We start from the raw sequence: 22842 nt of genomic DNA on the forward strand, positions 1-22842 counted from the left end.
AAGTGCTCTTATACTGAGGGTTTGAACATAGTCGCAAATATACAGTAGTCCTGGGTAGTGCAAACTGTTAAGCACTTGATAACTATCCAGAAATTAGTGGTTTGAACCCACCCAGAGACACCTCAGAAGAAAGGCCTGGAAATCTGTTTCTGAAAGGTCACAGCCTTGAAAACCCTGTGGAGCAGTTCTACTCTGCACACATGGCGTTGCCCTGAGCTGGAATCCACTCAGAGGCAACTGGTTTGCTCCTGCAAGAGGGAGAAGAAGGATAAAGTAATTGTAGTCAATGTTTCTTCCACTTACAGGAAAAACAAAAAAACAAAACAAACAAAAACAAAAACCTCTTTAAAATGTCTGGCTTCTTTGGCCAAGGTCTCTTACCAGGCCCTGTTCTCATTTCAGAGCATTAGCAATGCTCAGAATTTGCGTGTCTGTTACAACTAATGAGCACGCTGAAGCTAGCATACTTACAGCTTGAACAAATTAGTCATCTGCATTTGAATGCCTCCGCTGATGACTGTACATCCATTATTGCTGGGGTGTCTTGCATCTGTGTAACTTTTAACATTTAAAGAATTAGGCTTTACTTATCAATTTTTTACTTTCAACTGTGGATTTTAAATACTGCACAAATCAAGGTATGTTAAAAACAAGAAAGCTGACCATGGTAGACTGCATCAATGATATGTTTTTCAGGCCTTCTACGTCTATATTTATAATGACATTGCTCCCCTTTTTACAGGTAACATTTTGTTACTTTTTATTTGAAACTGTTTGGAAGACAGACCGCAGTCTGAATGGGTATACTGTACTGTACGGTGTTAATGTTCCGTACACGCTAATTAAATTAGCATGGGTATAAAGAAAGAATTCATGTAACACTTTCATGGGAGTCATAACTAGATAAATACCATTGTATGTTAAAACTAATAAAGCTATATGCTATATATTAAGAAACATGAAGACACACAATCATTCATTCATTTATTCAGCAAACATTTTCAAGCTACAACTAGGTCCAGACACCATTCTTGGTGCTGGGGATACTAAGATGAATAAGGAACTCTCTCTAGTGGCATACCAAAAAAAAACAAAAAACAAAACACCCTGTTGCTGTTGATTTGATTCTGACTCACAGTGACAGTGTAGGACAGAGTAGAACTGCCCCATAGCGATTCCAAGGATGTAATCTTTATGGAAGCAGACTGCCACACCTTTCTCCCACGGAGTGGTTGGTAGGTTCAGACAGCAGACCTTTGGGTTAGCAGACAAGCAGTTAAGGACTGCGCCACCAGAGCGCTTTCCCAGTGGCACAGAGAAACATAAAAACAAAGAGTTCAGTGTCATAAATTGTATGAAGTGAATATGATATACTTGAAAACCCTGTGGAGCATATAATTCATATAACATATAATTCAAACCTTACTTGCCCTTTGCCTACAATACAAATACAAATGATTTTCAAAGTTGTTTTGATATTTTATAGTCTCTTAAAAAATCTGATTAAAGATAAAATTGCCATGACTGCAAAGCAGACAGAGCCCCCCCGCCCCCCTTTTGCTGGTCCACCACTTCCCAAATGGTCATAATTGAAAGTGAATGTACAAACACGGTATAATGAATTAGTTTATATGGTCCTTCTAGCCATTGTCTTTGTGACTCACACACAGTGATTGAGTGGAACTATGCAAATAAGGTATACAGAGCCCTAACGAGGGGATTGGTCAGTTTTGCCATCCCACTAGGTTTAAAAGGAGCCATCCCAGAGGTGGGAGGAGAGGGTCTCACCACCAAGAAAGAAGACCCAGGAGGGGAACACATCCTTTGGGCCCAAGATCCCTGGGCTGAGAAGCTCTTGGAACCAGAAGACCAAGAGAGAGATGTAAAACTGAAGCTGTTGAGAGTGGTGGCAGAGAGCAGCAGCAGAGGCAGGAGACTGGCGGCTGAGAACCTTCTGGCAGGAGGCTTGCTGGGAGTGTAGAGTGCCTCTGGGCACTTGGCGGAGCTAGGTTTGCCAACCCGTGGAGCTAGAGCTGAGCGCTTTTCAGGCTCAGGCTTAGTGGTGGAGTGGGGAGCTGCTGCACTTATTGGCAGAGCTAAAAGAGCTTCGAAACACTTGCCCGAGCAGGGCAGAGGCCAGACAGCCTGCCTCCGGCACAGCTGAGAAGAACCTGTCCTGATGGAAGTAAGTACTGTATCCTGAGCATTCGTGAACCTGAGTTGTAACCTATTACTTCCCTAATAAATCCCATAATCGTGAGTATTGCCTGAGAGTTCTGTGTGGCCCATTGCAGTGAATTGTTGAGCCCAGCAGAGTAGAGAGCGTCATGGGAGGGACAGTTGGTGTCAGAACTGGTAAAGATGGCAGAGCAAGGAGGCATATCTGACCTCTGCCTCATAAGAATCAGTTTTGGTCTGTTGACCTTGATTCTCCTTCCCTCATGTTTTTTTTTTTTCATGTGAAGTTAGAAGAGGTGAGATGCTCCTGTCATGCCATTTTTACAACAAATAATTAAGTATGCTCTAAAAAAAAAAAAAAAAAAAAAATTTTTTTTAAGAAATCAGACAGATGTCATAAGAAAACACTGTTTCATTATGACTTTTTTTTTTTTTTTTTACTGTACTTTAGACGAAGGTTTACAGAACAAACTAACTTCTCATTAAAAGGTTAGTACATACATTGTTTTATGACATTGGTTAACAACCCCATGACATGTCAGTACTCTCCCTTCTTGACCTTGGGTTGCCTATTACCAGCTTTCCTATCCCTTCCTACCTTCTAGTCCTTGCCCCTAGGTTGGTGTGCCCCTCCAGTCTCCTTTTGCCCTGTGGGCCTGTCTAATCTTTGGCTAAAAGGTGAACCTCCAGAGTGACTTCATTACTGTGCTAAAAGGGTGTCAGGGGCCAAAACTCTCAGGGTTGCTCCAGTCTCTGTCAGGCCAGTAAGTCTGGTCTTTTTTTTGTGAGTTAGAATTTTGTTCTACACTTTCTCCAGCTCTGTCTGGGACCCTCTACTGTGGTCCCTGTCAGAGCAAGGACTGGTGTTTTTTAACTGTGTTAGAATTCGTCATTCATTAATTAATTCCTTCATTCCACAATTGTGTGTTGATTGGCTTGTAAGTGTTTACTAACTAGACTGTAGGCTCCAAGAGGGCCTTGACCTGGTTTTGGTTGTCTGTGCTAGTCCAGTGGCACACAAATAGAAGCTGGCTTCACACTTTATTGAATGGATATTGAAAGAACTCCTGAGTGTGCCCAGGTGAATAAATGTGATTCTTACCCATACAGAGTTTACAGTCTAGTCTAGAACTAGATTTAATGCTATCTCTCAGATGTAAACACACTATAGTGAAACCTCAACAATTTAATTAAAAGAATACGCCCAAAATCGTATTCTGTGAACAGATCATGGAGCTAAAATAGACTGTAATTCTAAACCTTCAAATATAATTTCTTTTCCATTTTCATACATACACACATGCTTATTATTATTAGAAATGAATTTTTTAAAAAATAAATCATTGCCAGGGTGCTGGGGAGGCACTCAGCCATGACTGCTAAACGAGGGAGCCCACCCCTCCTATTTGCTGGTCTACCACCCACCCGCAACCCAAGCCAAGGTCTCCCAGTTCTGCAGTCTGTGACTTTTCAAAATGGCACTTTGTTTTTATTACAAAGACTTCAATGCTTCTGTTTAACATTCAGTAAGATTTAAATAAAAATGGCAATTTCAATTAAACTTAGGAAAATCAATGGTACTTTGGATGTGCCTAAATCTCTAACCGTACCAAGACTATTCCTTAAAGCCTGGTCAAATCAGTGTATGGTGACCATACATTTAAAATATCTGTAATTATCTTTGAGATCACATGTTGTATCCTCTAATAATTTAATATATCACGGTAAAGTACGAAAGGCAGTTGAAGCCTACTGTATTAAATTTCTGCATGTGTATGTCAGTATACATGTATAAAAAATTTTTTTGTGTGTGTTTTTATAAAACAAACCTAAAACCTGGGAAACTTGTACAGAGATTTCCACTAGTAGAACTTTTTGAATTGAGATGCACTCTGTAATATAAAAATATGTTTCTTAAGAGTATCTGAGTGGAATGTTCTAAATGAGACATTCTTTATAGCCACTACCCCTCATCAAAAGCTCCTGGTCCTAATTTTAATGTTCCCTTAAGGGAATGCTTATTTTGTCCAAAATGTGATATTCAGACTTCTCAACCCTATAGAAAAGTCCAGCTCTGCGAGCAATATAGTGCTGTTTGGCACCAGGGCAAAGATGAGATAAACAGCAGTCTTAAAGGAAAAATGCGAGGTCGGATTTGGAAATGTTCAGTTTGGACCGAGTTCAAGAGGTCGGCTCCAGATTCCAGCAGGATCCCAATCTTTAGTTCATCTTTCCCATTCCTTTTCTGGCTCCTCGTTATTAACATAATCAAGTGCCTACGACTGCTGCTGGGACATTCTTTGTCGGCACTTGCTTTCCGGTGCTATGGTAGGCCTTCATAGATTTAAAACATTCAATTCACGAGCGGAGCTTCTCCAATCACTCTACCCTGGCCCCCTTCGGAAGTTAGCGGCTAGTTCTCGCCCGGAAGCTCAGAGAGTTTGGTAGAGGTGATGTTGGAGAAATGGGAGTTCAGCAGTGCAGCCTGAGAAAGAACCTCCCCGGCGCAAGGCTGCGCTTTCGTGGCTTTGAACAACTTTCCAACGCGTGTGCCACGGCGACGCGCAGCGGCTGGGTAGGAGCCCATGCAGCCCGCGCCTCTTGAGACGAACTTTTCCGCGGCGTTTCGGTTGCCTTGTCACTCTGGTTTTCCGACGCGCCTCCCCCTGGGCTCACGCTCCCCCTGCTCCCTCCTCTCTTGGCGAGGACCTCCCCGGCGCCGGCAGCTCCCGTTTCTGCCGCCGGGCTCTGCCGCCGCCGCTCCGCGCTCACTCTGCCCGCTACGGAGCTAGCCAGGCTCCCGGCCACCGCTGCCAAGCGGACGGAGACCCCCCTGACTAGCCACTAAACCGCGTCCTCGAGTCACCGCCTCTCGGGTCCCCAGGCTCTCGCTTTTCAAAATGGCACAGCCCTGTCCCGCGCTCTGAGAGCGAGGGAGCGCAGAGCGGAGCACCGCGGCGCTGCGGGGCGCTGCGCAGCGCTGCGCTGCGCGGCTGGGCCGAGCCTGAGGCTGCACCCCGAGCGGGGGGAAGGGGGGGCTGGGGAGAGAGAAGGAGGAGGAGAGCCTCGGAGAGGGGCTGGCAGCTTTCTTCGATCCGACTTTTCGCCAATGGTCCAAAGCGACATGTCCAAGTCGCCTCCCACAGCGGCGGCGGCGGTGGCGCAGGAGATACAGATGGAACTGCTGGATAACGCAGCTCCCGCGGGGGCGCTCGGAGCCGCGGCACAGGTAGCGAGAGCGCGGCGCTTTCTCCTTTCTTTGTGAGACGCGCGGGTGCTGACCTCCATCTCTCCCAGCGCCTGCTCTTCTAAGATCTCTAGTCTTGCAGCTCTCTCCTGCCTGGGTCTCCTCCGCCGCCACCTTCTTTCCTCACCATTTGCCACCTTCTCTCCTGGCGCCGGTGACCCTGCCCTTTTTCGTTTTTCCTTCGCTCTTCTCCGGCTTCCATTTTTCGCTGCTTCTGCGAAGCAAGTGGGAAGGGGCGGGGAAGACCTCCCGGTCTTCAGAGGCTTCTACGGGGCTGCTCCTCGGCAGCTCTCCTCGCCCCTTCCCGGGAGAGGCACATGGAGAGACATGAACCAGGCGAGTGGACTGGACCTGCTCAAGATCGTGAGTCCGGGATGGGCGTGAGGGGGTCCGCTTCCTGCATCTCTTTCTCCAACGCGGACCTTTTTGGATAGGCTCTGGGGCTTGGGGTGGGGGTTCCATTTTTTTTTTTTTTTTGGTGTGTGTGTAAGGGGGATGAAGGGGTAGAAGTGGGTGGGGGTAGGTGGGTGGGGGCGCTCTGCCCCTCTGTCTGGAACAGCCTCCCCCGCACCTGGGGCTATAGATACGCCGCTGTGACAGCTCTCCTCAGCGCTCCTGGACCCTCAGGGCACTTGCCAGGGTTTGCCTGGACCCCTCGTTCTTTTTCCTTAAAACAAGTGCAAGTTGGGGAGGAGAAAGTTTTTTGATTTGTATTTATTCCTGAAATGTTAGCCATTTCAGGGTCCAGGGCGCCTTCCTTTCTGGTGAGAATTCACGGTTTCTGGAAGAAATTCAGGCTTGCTGGTCTTTGTGAAACGAGATGTCAGTTGTAGGCGTTGGGCAATGATAAGGTGGCTTTTACGTAAGGCTTTGGCAGGTACAGTTTGGATTACAGACACCTTAAGGTCTCAGCGTAATCAACTCCTCAACTTTTATCCTAGCAGGGAAATGACTAAAGACTCCAAGCTGTGGGCTGAATGGCCAGTGATGTGAACAAGTTAGGGTTACATTACAATCATCTTTTTGGAGAAATGTCTCTTCTCAACGTTATTGGTTTGTTGATTTCAAACCTACATGTGCCGGATTGTAAAACCTGTGTTAAGACGGCCAGAGAGTGAGCATGTTACAATATCACTTACTGTAGTAATTGGCACAGGGGTGAGAAAATGAAATAAAATTACATGTGTTTGTTTTGTTTGTTTTTGATAGGTGATGGAAATTAACTTCTCTAAATATTTTGATACCGTAATTCTGGTAGTTTCGGTGGCATAATAGCCAAGCTTTGTCAAAAATCCTTTTACCACTGGAAAATCAACATGCGAACTTAAAACATATAATCCACCTTGATTTGGGATGGAGGAAGAATGTAGAAACCAAGGCTTGTATACTCAGAAATCTATTTCTTTCTTAGAGGTAAAACAGCTAGATTTTAGTTTGCCTTGGGCTGTTTAGCGTCACCATCAGAGTGGGGACATTTAACTAACCACCTCCATTTCCATATCTAGCTCTGCCAGAGGATCTGAATTCTTACCAAAATATTTCACATTTGTTCTAGACCTCTGATTTTATCTAGATGCTTGCCAGGTTAAATGAGAATGGAACATGTGCTTGGAAACCTTGGTTATTCCGAGATGAAGGTCTTGAATGTTGACGACAGGGGGAAAGGTCTTTTAGACTCTCTCCCCGACCTTTTTTTTTTTTTTTTTTTAAATCTTCCTTAAGAGATTTGTAAAGTTTTTATTCTTGATGTAAAAGTAGAGTTTCTGAATTCATGGCGGTCAAAGTTAGGGAAGATATAATAGGTATGACTGTGTTCAGATAGGAGATACCTAGTGATTTATATAATTAAATGTAAGTCAGCACATATGAATTGTACAGCGGCAATGTGAATGGATTCAGACGTGAGAAGACGTAATTCCTGCCTTCAAAGAACTTATGCTCCAGTAGCTGCAAATATGAAAAATATGGAATGCTTGTATGACATGAGGTTATAAGAGAAGTGCAGAATGTTACATGGTTTCCAGGGATCATGCATATTCTATTTGGAGTAGTTTGTTAGGACTTCATGGAAGAGGTGACATTTGAGAAGAGATTTAGAGAAAGGTTCAGATTTCTGGAGAGATTCTTAGAGGTACTGAGGGGCCATACATGAAGCAGTGTCACAGCAGTTGGAAGTTTTGTAGCACACAAAGAGAAAGATACGGATTGGGCACACTTAGGCTGACAAGATAATTTGAGGCCACATCTTGGAGGCTTTAGAGCCTCTGGTATTCTTAGTAGGAGTCACTGGGTGGCTTAGATGGTTAAGCTGTAGACTACTAGCCAAAAGGTTGGTGGTTCAGAACTCAGCCTAGGTACCTCGGAAAACAGGTCTGGCGATCTGCTTCTGAAAGGGCACAGCCTTGAAAACCCTACGGAGCAGTTCTACACTGTGCACATGGGGTAGCTATGAGTTGGAATAGACTCAAAGCGACTGACAACAGCAGTGTTCTTGACAAAAGAGAACCATGGAAGGTGTTCCACATTGGAACCACATAACGGCTAATTCAGAGGATTTGCCTGGTGATGCCCTGTAAGGTGGCTCAGAGCCTTTGGAATCTAGCGCTGGAGCTGCCAGAGGGAAGATCACTATAACAGTTTGGGTAGGCAAGAGAGATAATAAGGCCTAAACTAATAATAGGTAAGAGGGCTGTATGCATGAGACATTGCAGAGACTCAATTCACAGGGACTGGAAAGGAATTGCATAGGTAAGGGAGGAGGAGAAAAGTAAGGCTGGATTTTATAAAGAGATAAGTGTAAACATTCAGCCGTATCAGCATCCATTTCTTTGCTTTCTCTACCTTCCAAAAATGAAAGCAATTTTACTTGAATTGTGTTTATATCACATTCGTTATTTGAGGGAAACATTGCCTTGTTTATTTTATAGCTAATAAATCAGAGCATCATGGGGCTGTGTGAAACTTGGCAAAGCCATCTAATTCATCTCTGTTTGGTCAAGACAGACCAGCAGTGAAACCGCTTGAAAAAAAGGAGGCTGCCTCAGGAGCAGCCACCTTTTTTGTGGCCCTAAGTGATAGTAATTCCACTGGGAAATGAAATTTTCGTTTACAAATGGAACTTCTAAGCAATCATGGATTTTAAGAATCTTTTCTCTTTCATCTCCGGATTATGTTGCAAGTTTTGTATGATTAAAGCTAAACATGTAGAGTCACATACTCTACCCATTTTCCTTTTTTGCATGGATACTCCCGCCTAGGGATGGGGCACCCTATACATTCCCGCCTAGCCCCCCAGCACTCTGTCAAAAAGGGCATGAAATACAATTCTTATGTGAGAAGTACAGAGCAATCTAACTGCAAATTCAGGAAACTTCTGGTTTGAGCAAATTGCATTGCTTTTTTAGGTAACCTATTGAACAGGTGGTGTGGTGGTTAAGTGCTACAGCTGCTACCCAAGAGGTCGGCAGTTCAAATCCGCCAGGCGCTCCTTGGAAACTTTATGGGGCGGTTCTACTCTGTCCTACAGGGTCGCTATGAGTTGGAATCGACTTGATGGCAGTGGGTTTGTTTTTTTTGGTTATTGAACAGGGTCACTATGAGTCAGAATCGACTCGACGGCAGTGGGTTTGGTTTTTTGGTTTTATTGAACAGTTTCGGTGCAACCTCGGACTCAGTCTACCTCCAAAGAAAAGATACAAAAGTAGGAGTCTCTACCTAAAACTCTAAATCATCACTGTCCAATACAGTAGCACTAGCCACATGTGGCTGTTGAATACTTGAAATGTGGCTAGTCCGAATCGAGACGGACTATGAATATAAAATATTCATAGAAATTGAGTATGAAAGAAAGAATATAGAACATCTCATTAATAATTTTTATATTATTACATGTTTAAGTGGTAACATGTATAGTTCAATAAAATATGTAGTTACAATTAGTTTCATCCATTGCTTTTTACCTTTATAATATGGCTATAGAAAATGAAGATTCCCTGTGTGTGGCTTGCGTCTTCTCGCTGTTGGGCAGCAATGCTGTGAATTACAGCACTAGCAGTTCACGGGGAGGCGTTGAATGGATGGCGTATGAAGGCTGGGTAGATGGGAAGCAGGTGCAAGGGATTGAGAATAGGATGAGGACAGAAGAGGAAATGCATGAGGAACAAGGGCAGTATCTCAGCAATTTAGGCCTCAAAGAGATTGTAACTGGCCCCTCCAGTCATACCTGAAAATGAACAGACAGCAACCAGAGGGCCTGTTTGTTTTGCTCCTAGCAACAGATCCCAGCTGGTTCCACCCCAGCTGAGTTTGCCAGATGCTATTTAAGCATGTTGTAGTAATACAGCCTGGTAATGGCAACATCCTGAATTGCCGTAGCAAGGAGCTTTATCTAAAAAGAGCAGCAGCCGTTTTCCCGTGGCTCTTGACCAAATCAACACTGGTTTCCAGAAATGTTCTTATGTCTGTATTTCAAGTTAGGCTTTTGTGGTCTCCAAACAGTTGTCACGGGGTCCTGTACTTGATTCTTTTGCTAAAACCTAACCACCATCTCTTTCCTCTTAAATGGTATTTTTACTATTTTCATTTCTTTTCCTTGATTGGGTATGGGAGAATTTTAAAAATATGCCAATCAATTTCTGGGTGTGTTTTAAAATTGGTAATGTGGTATCTGACTTGATAGGTGATTTGAGGTTTAGCTGGTCTTGTAGTTTTATGTACCTTTTCATACTTTTGATTTTTATGTGAAGACTTCTTTGCCTACAGTCTTATTCAATTCCTTTGAGTTGTATATTGTGTGTAGCCTTGGCCTTTTCAAGAAAAGATGAACAAAGTATGTTAACCCTGAAGGGAGGTGTTGGCATGTTCAATTTTGTTATTGTGGGATGCTTCTACACCCTACAAATGGTATATGGCACGCATTTAACTTTCACAATTGTGGGGAGATAAAATTAATTATTACAACACTTAAAGTAACTGGGCCTGGCTTAGAGATCTTTCCATGTCTGGCAGGAGGTAAATTGTGCAGAAGGCAAGGTTTGTCCTTAGCCTTTTCCTGAGCACTGTGTGACAGTGACCTATAGCGACCCCATGTGACAGAATAGAACTGCCCCCTAGGGTTTTCTTGACTGTAACCTTTACAGGAGCAGATCTCTAGACCTTTCTCTGCAGTTGGGTGGGTTTGAACAGCCAATTGTTGGTTAGCAGCTGAGTGCTTAACCATTATGCTGCCAGGGCTCCTTATTTCATATAGCTAATAGGCGATAAATGGGAATTAATGACTTTTTGGACTGGGTTCTGAGGAAGACCAGGGTTCTGCATGTGTCAGGGGGACTCTTACAGTAAAGCTTTGCACTGGGGCCAAGCCAAAGCCCCTTCCTCCTCTCCCTTTTCCTGGGCAGCTCTGATTGTTATCTGTTTTGTATATTGGGAAAAAAGGGGTAGTGTTGTTGAGAAATACTCAGAAAAACCATTGATCGTTAAAGGAGCTGCTTCGAAGTAACAAATACTTCTTTTCCAAATTTAGTCACCTTACCATTTGAATACTTTATCTTACCCATCTTTTTTCATTTAGAGGATGTTTGGCTTCACATTGTTTTTCTTTCATTCAGATGAAACACTCTAGTCTTTATTTTCCAAGATGTAAAGTAACTAAAATAACAAATCAGTACCATAAAATGGATTTAATTTTAAATATGCATTTAGTTTAAGGAATCTTAATTTTGTAATGACAGTATAACTTTTCACTGCCATTTTTTAAAGTACATAAAAATGAGCTGTTAGCGTTCCAAAAGATGCTTAATTTTTTTTTATTTTGGTCCAGGATATCATTATAAGAAATAACTAGTCATTGTCTATACCTAAAAAAAAAAAAAAAAGAAGACTATGGAAGATAAATTATTGTTGAAATTAGTGAAGTAGCAGAATAGAGGCATATATAAACCAAAAAAAAAAAAAAAAAACCAAACCCAGTGCCATTGAGTTGATTCCGACTCATAGCGACCCTATAGGACAGAGTAGAACTGCCCTATAGAGTTTCGAAGGAGCGCCTGGCAGTTTTGAACTGCTGACCCTTTGGTTAGCAGCTGTAGCACTTAACCACTATGCCACCAGGGTTTCTGAGGCATACATAAGTCTATCTATTTAGTTTGGTTTTTAATATATCTGATACATGACGAATAGGGATTTGCTAGGACACAATTAAAGCACGAACAAGTTAAAGTTTCAAAAAAACACCCCGCATAGGGTCGCTGTGAGTCGAAAGTAACAGACAGCAATGGGTATGAGTGTGCTATCCCTCACAAATTTAAGTGATTGAAGGATAATATGTTTTTCTTGAGTTATTTTCCTCAAAACGACCACCACTTTGTGTGCCATTCAGTGTGCTATAGATTTTTAGTGTGCAAACTATGTCCTAGTACAGTTGAAAACTGTAATAGTTCTATCATCTAATCATTGCATAGGATATTGCTAAGTACACCTGCAATAAAATGTTTATGTACAGTGTCCCCAAGGACTTGAAAGTGTTGATGAGACCTTTTAAATGTCTCTAACTAGGTCCTTGGGTGGTCCAAATGGTTTGCACTAACCCAGAAATTGGCTGTTTGAATCCATCCCATGAAGCTGTGAAAGAAAGACAATCTACTTTCGTAAGATTAAACAACCTCCCGTCCCCCCCCCAAAAAAAACAAATCCGTTGCTGTTGAGTGAACTCCAACTGTGGCGACTCCACGTGTTTTCTCGTGTTGCATAGGCTTTTCTTGGCTATGACCTTTATGGAGGAGCCCTGGTGGCAGAGTGGTTAAAGCGCTAGGCTGATAACCGAAAGGTTGGCGATGATTCAATCAGGAGAAAGATATGGCAGTCTGCTTCCCTAAAGATTTCAGCCTTGGAAACCAAATGGGGCAGTTCTACTCTGTCCTTTAGAGTCTCTGTGAGTTGGAATTGAATTGACTCGATGACAGTGGGTTTAGTTTTTTGGTTTTTATTTTTTTTTTATGGAAGCAGATTGCCAGACCTTTCTTCCATGGCCTTGCTAGGTAGGTTAGAACCGCCAGCCTTTTAGCTGGCATTGAAAATCCAATGGAGGGAGCGCAGTTCTACTATACCATACATAGGTTTGCTTTAAGTCAGAATCCACTCTACTCCAGTGGGTTTTAACTTCCTACCGAGGACTATGGCTTCACCTGGGAATGAACGTTTTAAACGTTGTGTGGCTCTCACAGTGCCCATGTGTGCAGTGGTGAGCAGCCATGAAAAAGCTTACACACCAAAGCAGCTGAATGGTAAAATACACTTTTAAAAAAGCTGAAACCAATTACAGTAATAGAGTTTCAAAGACACTCTTCTTCACTCATTTCAAAATGGTACTGGAATGACCCATTAACGGGTCATCCAGTAATGAGGTGTCTTGTCTTTGTTCTCAGAGATAATATATTTTTCTCATGAAGATAAATAAAGCATTTAACATAGGTTTGTTCCCCCCACCCCCCACCCCAGCAAGGAACACGATAGGTCTCAAAGCTGCTTTCAAGGTAATGATATTTTTTCATATGGAACAATGTAAACTTTTTATACCTGAAGAAAATTTTCATACTTTATTTTCAATTTCTTAAGCCTTGGAAGACACTTCTGTCCAAACCTTTACATAATTGGACAAGAAAGAAAGATGTTGAAAGAATGTTATTTTTCAGCAGTTTACTGAGTAATGTTTACATAAGTAAGAAGAATAAGCTGCTAAGTGAGGAGAACCTTGTACATTATGAAAGCCAAGCCTAGATGGTCTTTCCTTTTATGAAGTTGAAATTTAATTAAATACCATGGAAACACATTTGCATTGTATAAATCCCCTAGATCCTTGGAGAAGAACAAACTTATTTAAGAATTTTTTTTTTTTTTTTGCTTTAAGATTGTATCATTCTCTCACTGATTGCAAATTCCTCTAAATTACTCATGACACAAATGTTTGTAATAGATTTTAACTTGTCCAAATGCTATGTATATTATGGTTTATAAGATATTTCCATTTTAATGAAAACCATGTGAATATGTAAAACATAACAAAGTAGCATTTTCAAAACCCGAATGTGCTTGTTTAAAAAAAATAAATTCTATAAATTCTGATAATGTAAGAAAATCTCTGTGACTCTTAATAATTCTAAGCATATTGTACACTTTAGACCAATTTATCCCCTCCTGTCCAACCTTGTTCCTGTTATATATTTCATATAATACTTCCAACAACCCTGTCAGGTGCTAATATCCCAACTTTAAAGATAAGAAGGCTGCTGCTTGGAGAGGTTAAGAAATTTGCTTATGGCTTGCTATAGGCAGGATTCAAACCTAGGCATATTTATCTCTAAAGCTCAGCTTTATTTTAATGTTTAATATTTGCAGTAACTTTATTTGTGCCTGGACTTAAACACAGATTGATGCGTAGTTTATTCTCAGTGCTTTTTTTGTAAACTGTGCATATAATAGAAAAAACAAGTTCATTTGTCGATGCTTGTGTTTACCCTACTCTTATTAGTAAAACAACTCACCTGGCCTTTAACTTTCTGTTCTTAAATGCGTATTTTGAAATGCTTGATCTTTAGTGGCTTTTGCCTTGTGACTGCTAACATATTTACGAATACCATAAGTTGTTTTAATTCATCAGTTCTTTGTCTGGAAACTTCTTCTCTCTATATACTCTCTGGTTTGAGATAAAATTTTGTGATCCCAATAATAACTTTGTTTTTTTTTAAGGATGCCCTTATGATGGCAGTTTGGTCCTTATTTTGGTTTTTGGCATGTTATCAAACTAAGCCTAGAGCCTGTGAAAGAATCTAATAGTAATCTCATTTGTCTTTGTTTTTGTCTTTTTTGTAGTCGTATGGAAAAGGAGCTAGAAGGAAAAACAGATTTAAAGGCTCTGATGGCAGCACTTCATCTGACACTACCTCAAATAGCTTCGTTCGGCAGGTAAAGTGGCTCTTAAGTTGACGGCTTTGAGATGCGTATTAAAATCAATTTAGTTTTTTTTTTTGTTGTTGTTAAGTTGATTTTTCACCCTCAAGCTTTAGGTTTACATATTGTTATTATTATATTTACTTTTTGTTCAGGTGAAAATTGTGCCATTCAATGCCATAACTAAGATATTTTAACGAAGTGAGACTCTGAATAATGACGCTCTTGGCAGTTTGGGGAAAGGCAAGTGTGAAGTCCATTACAAAGATTTCTTTATAATAGAATAAGTGAACTCCTGAAGAAATGTTCACAGGCTTTTATTTGGATGAGGGGGCGGGGAAGTGTCTATATTGCCAACTATGAAGTTCAGATAATAGTGTTTCTCTAGGTTTCCTCTAGCTTGAGTTTTCTTCTGTTTCCCACTTTGGGCTTGGATGGAAAAAGAAAAAAAAATTGTTCTTGGTTTTGAAATGGTCGAGGCTGCTAAGGTGGACGAGAACATGCGATGTCTCTGAGACATGATTTAAACTATTGCTGCCTTTGGAGATGTAGCCTCATTTCAGTAATGTGTGACATACTCCTGCCCTGCAGTCTGGAACTATCTCCTAGACTAAACAGTCAGTGTCTTGCTCCCTAACATATAAACATTCTTCTATATGTAACAGAAAGGACTCAAATTAACAGAGGAAGAACACAGGCAACCAGACTGCTGAGGGTTCTATGTCAGCACTAAAGTCTTCCCAGGTTCAGGTGAACATGTATCTTCATCGAACACCTCTCAGTGGAGAGGCAAAATTGGGAGGAGAGTACAGGGCAGAACCTGTTCTTAGCTGAATGAACTACGACCAGTATCTGGCCAACGTTATCATAATCTCTTCTCAGTGACAGCTCGCTCCCCAAAATGCTGGTTGTCAACTGGAAAAGCTGCTGCATGTCTTTCGGATGCCATTTTTCCCTGTTGCTTCCTGTGCATTTCACCATGGCCTCAGGTCCCACTTTGCCCCTGTTTCTGTGGAAGGAGGGTCTTCTATAAATCCTTTATAACATTTTGGGCTTTATTTTTGTCAGGGACAGTATGCCTTGCTTTCTGTTGGCTCTCCTTAGCTCTGTTTGCTCTTTGTGGCACTCTCTCAGAGCCTCCCTTCCCTCTTTCTCCCCCACAGTAGCAGCATTTGGGCTTAAACTTGTTCGTTCCCCTGTTGCATCACTGAGATTTTGTTATTAGCTGGTTGCCGCTTGCTTAGTCTTTCCTTACACAGACAAACGATGATCCCTCTCCACCCTCAGTTCCCCGTATGCAACATTTGAGTCCACAAATGGTGTCCCTCTGAGGTGACTAGTAAAAATTTTAGTTCTGGTCATATGCCAACTGAGAATTGTTTTCGTGGTGGGAAGTTAGAAAAAAGAACACTAGTTAAGAAAGAGTGGAGCTTTTTGGCCAAGAAACATCTAGAGAGGAAAAAAAGAAGATAAAGCCAAGTGACACCCAGCCTTAGAGCCATGTTCTAACGTCAGAAGGAGTGCGGAAGGTTGTTTGAGGAACTGAAGATGTGTGCGCTGGCCTGATGTTACCATGGGCAAAATGCAGGCGTCATGGGCCTCAGTATGGATGAAGGGCCTTGAGAAATAGTTACTTAGCTTAGCTGAGTCAGTTAAAGGAAAGTTACCCAAGGCGTTTTCCATTTTAAGCATCCATGCTTATCCTGCCTCTGAGACAAGATCGAACCTGGGGAACTAGAATCCACAACTCTGAGTCATCATATCAGGGCTGAACATTGTGGGACATGATACAGAAAAAAAAAAATACAAGCTCTTGGTATGCATAGTAGGTGCCATAAAGCAACACAAGATGACATGTAACTTTGAAAACCTTAAGATTATATTCTTATGAACAGTATGTTTCTATAAGAACTTTAAAAACTGTTTGGATACATGCTACAGTATGGATGGAGCTTGAAGACATTATGCTGAGCAAAAGAAGCCAATCACAAAAGGACAAATATTCTATGACCTCACTTATATAAAAAGACAAGAAAAGGCAAATGTACAGAGACCAGAGCTTATTAGTGGCTACCAGGGGTGAATGGGAGGGGGAAAAAGGAGGTTAACAGTGATGGACAAATCACATTGATTAAGGGTAAGGTTGCACAGCTGATTATTGTATAATAGTTGATGTCAATAAGTTGTACAGCAGTAAAAAGTTAAATTGGCAAAAGTCGTGTGATAGATATATTTACAACAATAAAAAAAAAAAAAAAGAGTAGCTACTGAGACTGCGTATGTACAACCAAACACTTCATGGAATTTGATTCATTGGTTTGGAGGTTTAGGGTCATGGTTTCATAGGACATCCCAATTAAATGGTCTGATAATGTGTTCAGTGCTTCTGTTCTACCTCCTAGTTTGTTTCGTAGTGTCTGGGGTCTTAGAAGCTTGCAAGAGACCATCCAAGGCACAGCAGTTGGTCTCTATTCATCTGGAGCAACAGAGGAAGAAAGAGAGTCAGGAATAGGAGGAGGGTATGGAATGTGCAGCTGATTGCCTCCCTGAACAGCTGCCTCCTTTGCCATGAGACCAGAAGAATTAGATGAACATTTTGATCGAAGATTTTATAGAGGGATTCTGATCAAAAGGGGGAAATACAGAACAGAATTTCATATTCTTATTGACTCTAGACTTTCTGGAGCCACAGAGGGTGGATGAACCCCTGAAACTATTGCCTAAGATGATCTTTAAACTTTAAACCAAAAATGTCCTCCTGAAGTCATCTTAAAACTGAATAGTTTAGCTTAACTAGTAAAAACGGTCAGCCTTGAGCATTATGCTCTTTTAAGAACTATGTGATATGAGATCAGATTGACAACAGCAACTGGAAAGATTCGATAGAAACCTTAGGGGGCAGTAAGTTCATGTTAATGGAGAGAACAGCTCAGAAAAGGAGGGTGAGAATGGTTGCACAACTAGAAATGCAATCAGTGTCACTAAATTGTACACGTAGAAACTGTTGAAATTTGTGTATGGTTTGCTGTGCATATTCTCAACAACAACAACAACAGAAAACTGAAAAACACTGGGTACTTTTAGGTAGCTTTCATAATGTTGAGATTTAAAAGTTTTAGAAGTTGAAAATGTGAAAATGTACATGAAAGGAATTAAGAATGTTTATTGTTTTAACAAATGGGAGTCTGTCAGAGTCATATACAATTAGGCTTTAAAGTAGGCATAATTGTTTTTTAACTTTGAAAATAAACTTTCTTGTTGATATGCAACATGTGTGCCAAAAATTGTACAAATTTTAAGTGTTCAGTCTGATGAGTTTTCACAAAGTAAATGTACCTGTGTTGCCACACACTCTAGGTCAAGAAATAGGTAATGGGGTACCCCAAAGACCCCCATTTTGACCTTCTTCAATCACTGTCCCGTCCTTTCTCACTAAAGGTAACCATTATCCTTTATTCTGATACCCTAGATTACTTTCGCCTGTTTTTGAAGATTTATACAAGTGGAGTCATTTCGTGTCTGGAATCTTCTACTCAACCTTATGGTCGTTATATTCATCTTGTATGTTTCAGTAGTTGGTTCGTTTCCTTTGCTGTATAGCATTCTCTTGTATGAATTTGCACGGTTGATTTATCCTCTCTATTGTTGATAGACTTTGGGTGGTTTCCAGTTTGGGTTATTGAGACCAATGCTACTATACACATTCTTGCATGTATCTTTCGTACACATATATATGCATTTCTGTTGAATGCATGAAGTGGAATGTTGGATCATATGGTAAGTATATGTTCAACTTAAGTAATACTGCCAAATAGTCTTCTAAAGTGATTGTTCCAGTTTGTGCTCCCACAGGCAGTATATGATAGTTTCAGTTGCTTCACATTCTTGCTAACACTTGATGTTGTCAATCTTTTTCATTTCAGTTCTTCTGATGCGAGTGTTAGTGGTACCTCATTGTGGTACAAATTTCCATTTCCCTGATAACTAAGCTACAGTTTTCTGAGGCTGGATTTAAGGAATATTGTTTGCCACAATGATCCCTGGTGGCACAGTGGTTAAAGTGCTTGACTGCTAACCAAAAGTTCATGGGTTTGAACCCACCAGCCACTTCACAGGAGAAAGATGTCGCAGTTTGCTTCTGTAAAGATTTACAGCCTTGGAAACTCTTTGGGCAGTACTACTCTGTCTTGTCGGGTTGCCCTGAGTTGGAATTGACTTGACGGCGATGGGTTTGGTTTTTGGTTTTTGTTTGCTACATGTGTATAAATGAAAAATCAGCAAGTTTATGGGGTTGTAACAAGGGAGCCCTGGTGGCGTAGAGGTTAAGAGCTCGGCTGCTAACCAAAAGGTCCACAGTTCGAATCCACCAACCACTCCTTGGAAGCCCTTTAGGGCAGTTCTGTTCTGTTCCATAGGGTTGATGTGAATCAGAATCAACTCAACGGCAATGAGTTTTTTTTGGTTTTAGCACAATTTAGAATCTGAAAGATCTTATGGGAGTATTCTATCACTCTCTGTGGTAAATATCCCATTTGTCATAATAATTAGGTCCATGGCCATTTGATGAAAATTATATCCTAACTATTTATTACATTTTCTTGAATATAATATGTTGAAATATATTGCAATATTTTGGAACATGAGCATGAGAAAAGGCTATAAAGGAAAAGGGTAAAAGGCATTTATTTACCTGTGGTTTTATTTTTTCCAAACTTTTAGTTGAATATTTTCAACCATCTAACTAAAGTTATTCTTAAAGAACAAACATTAATCTTAAGGAAAAACTTCTTAAATCTATGTTTCTGCTTTTAGGCCCTGAAGCATGATAACACTAGTCATGAAAAAAGTTTTATAGTGATAGACAAAAGTTTTATTTCATTAACCGGTTTACTATCCACCAGTTAACAGGTCTTCTAGCCCTTAGCATCACCAGCCTAATTGAAGTCAGTGATATTTCCAAAGATGGGGCTTGGAAGATGACTTCCCTCATGGAGTTACAGTCTCCCATCCCCCCCAGGCAGGACATCTGGTTCCATATTAGAGTTTTGTGATAGGGCCTGAAAACTGATCAGTGCCGTATTGTGGCCACTGTCCACAGGGGTTGTTACCTGTGTGGCAGATATGAGTGAGATTTCTCATGGGCTGTGGAAATGAGGCTGCTTTTGGTTCTACTTGATATACGGTTATTGTGAAGTGATGGCCTAGGTCACCTTATACATGGAAAATTTCAAAGACAGAACTTGTTTCTTTCTGCAATTTCCTAAAATATTAGTTCCAGGAAAAGTTAATTGTGGTTTAATCTTTTTTTTTTGTCTCATCTTTTTAGGTTGCAGATAAAATGTAACCTATATACATGTTCACGATATACTGAACTTATGTAGAAAGTTCTCTTTTATGTAAACTATGATATTATGAGATTTATTTAAAATTGCTTTCTTCAAAAAGCACAAGGATGGTGGTTAAGGGCATGGAATGTGAAGCCAGGCTACCCGAGTCTGAATCCTGGCTCCACCACTTTTTAGTTGTGACCTTCGGGAAGTAACTTAATCTCTCTGTACCTCGGCATTTTCATCTAGAAAATAATGCCAGCCTCAAACGTTAGTGGTAAGAATTATATGAGTTACAGTTTATAAATTACTTAGAAGAGTTCGTGGTACATGCTGTTGGTGTCAGTTGCTGTCCAGTCAGCTCCAACTCATGGCCACCCCATGTACAACAATATGAAACATCGTTCAGCTCTGTGCCATCTTCATGCTCATCAGTATGCCCGAGTCCATTGTTGTGGCCACTATGTATTTTGAGTCCCTTCCATCCTGGGGGGCTCACCTTTCAGCACTGTATTGGACAAGATCCTGTTGTGATCCGTTGTGATCCATAGGGTTTTCATTCGCTAATTTTCAGAGAAAAATCTCCAGGCCTTTCTTCTTAGACTGTCTTAGTCTGGAAGCTCTGCTGAAAACCGTCGACCATTGGTGACTGTGCTAATGTTTGAAATACCAGTTGCATAATTGCCAGGATCATAGCAATGTGCAAGCCACTACAGTATGACAAACTGACAGAGGTGTGGTGGACCCAGTACTCTTTAAGAGTACCATTATTATGTATAAGTATTACTGCCTGTTTGGAACCTTATTTAAAACCTGAGTCAGAAATAGACAGTGACAGACCACGTAATAATAGTTAACATTTATTGAGTGTTTACTATATGTTCCATCTGTATCATCTCCATTTTACAAATGAGAAAATCAAGGCATCTCGAGATGTACATTACATAGTCACTTTACAATTGGAGTCGGAATTTGAATTCAGGTAGCTAATTCTTGCTTTTATTTATTATACTACACCCCCTTGTAACAACAGGCAATGGAAAAAAGAAAATCAGTAAGTGTTTAACTCTTTGGGCTAAGGAAGACATGTAGAAGGATTTCTACCAGTGTTTTTAGGATGATGCATACAAAGTTAGTCTTCTTCTTTTAACTTCCTTCCTTATAGGAAAGTGAGGCTGTTTAAGCTCTGTAAGTTTTCCCCCGACATCATGGTTTTACAAAATACCAGCATCATTCTCCTATGTCTTTCATCAAAAGTTGCTTAGATTTCCTGTGTGTGTTACCATTTCAGCATACTCCATGACTGTTTTTGGTAATGAGAAATAGAGAAGTAGAATTGGAAGAATGTTTTATCTTTTTCTTCCTCTCACAAAAGGCAGAGGAACACAAACTTTTTGAGTCTGAAAAGTCTTTTTAAAAAAAAACAAAAACTTGAAAGTATACTCCAGTCTGAATCAGCTGCAGCATGTTGAGGTTTGGCTGAGGCTGATGTGGGCCCTTGAATCATCCATATTGTGGAGCCTGGGTAAAGTTAGGTATACATTCAGTCCCTGGTTTTATATTAGACCCCCTTAGGAACTGTTTTTCAGTTCCTGGAGGCTTTTGCTTAGGAAATAGACATTTTAATTTTAATTTATTAACAGGCAGAAAGTGTTAAATATGACTTCTGGGCATTCTAATTAGAATTAATGAGGAATATTGTTTAAATTGTTTATGTACTGAAGAGTACGGTAAAATCTGCAAAAGTCAGAACCTGTATGAGGTGAAATCCTGTCAGAGAAGGAAAACTCAAATATTTTCCACTAATAGGGAGTGATAGAAAAGTAGTAAGACTGAACCCTGTCAAAGGCAGAAAACTTTCAAGACCCATAAAAACAAGGCAGTCCCATCGAGTTCTGGCTCTCACAGGTTTCACTGTATTTAATAGATAAAACTGTGGTTATCTTGAACTTATCTTTAAGCTAATTGTTGATTTTGATCCTTTCATTTTGGTATAATTCTTTGGTTGTGGGTTGTCAATAGATAACATGAGTAAAAACCCACTGCTGTTGAGTCGATTCCAACTCACAGCGACCCTATAGGACAGAGTAGAACTGCCCTACAGAGTTTCTAAGGAGCACCTGGTGGATTCAAACTGCTGATCTTTTGGTTAGCAGCCACAGCACTTAACCACTACACCACCAGGGATTCCAGATATATGGAGAACTTAACTTATCATGATAATAAATCTGGTAAAGCTGTTTCTTGAAATCCTTCACATTTAGTGCTTTGTAAGAAAATGAGTTTTCACATAATTCAGCTCTTCTTCAACTTCATTAAAAAAATAGAAGAAAGAAAAATCCTAAAGTCAAAAAGAAAGAAAGAAAAAGAAGTTTACTTTCATGCCAGAACCTAAGAGGGTAAATTAATTTACGAGACGGAAAATAGGTGGACAGGAGTAACTTGGCCTGCCTGGCATTGAAGGATAGAATATTTGTGCAGTTCGTTTTGAGAGATTGTGCAAGAATGGCTAGCTGTATAAATTCTCTGATACTGCCAAGGTCAGAGAAAACTATGTGCATTTGCAAGTAAGTCCTGGTCATCAGAGTTAAAGCAACTTGTGGGGGGCAGAGGCAGGCTTGCTTATTTAGGCAAGTTAGTTCTTGTTCTCTCTCTTTCTTGCCCTCGCTTTTTCTTTCATTTTCTTAAAGACATGTGTTCTTCCTGGCTACTTTTATGTACCTAGCAGTATTCCTAAGATGAACATCAAATGCTAAGGGGATTTCTGCCAGTTTTTGCTCTATTTTGACAATTCCACAGCATGGCAGCTTTCATTCAGAGTACAGTGTAATCTGAGCTCTAGTATATGTGCCTTCCATGTATGGCCACAACGCACAAATTGTGCACGGATCCCTTTTATAAGTCAACGTGTTGTACCAGATAGTGTTCTTTGTGCAGAAAGTTGAGGCTTAAGAATCAGTAACTCTTACTGGAATTTTCAGATGCCATTATTCTTCGGGGTTAACAGGGAAGAACTCTCCAACTGATCTGAGATTCTGCTCAACAACATAGGCTGTGGTTGTAACGAAATAATCCTGTAGCTTCTAAGGGCTTCCAGAGTACAAATCAGAATGACAAGATGGAATGAACTAAATATTTAACAGAAGG

General features: G+C 40.8%; 1 protein-coding gene across 1 annotated transcript in view; it reads left to right on the forward strand.

The window, feature by feature from the left end:
- Window positions 1–5257: 5257 nt before the first annotated feature.
- The window catches only part of CACNB2 (calcium voltage-gated channel auxiliary subunit beta 2), a 411362-nt gene continuing 393777 nt past the window's right edge, over window positions 5258–22842 (forward strand). The window contains exons 1-2 of the mRNA XM_064284899.1: window positions 5258–5407; window positions 14291–14383. Coding sequence (XP_064140969.1) covers window positions 5288–5407; window positions 14291–14383 — 213 coding nt within the window. The 5' untranslated portion in view covers window positions 5258–5287. The remainder of the gene's footprint in view (window positions 5408–14290; window positions 14384–22842) is intronic.

The sequence above is a fragment of the Loxodonta africana genome, chromosome 4 (genome assembly GCF_030014295.1).
Source record: "Loxodonta africana isolate mLoxAfr1 chromosome 4, mLoxAfr1.hap2, whole genome shotgun sequence".
Lineage (NCBI taxonomy): Eukaryota > Metazoa > Chordata > Mammalia > Proboscidea > Elephantidae > Loxodonta > Loxodonta africana.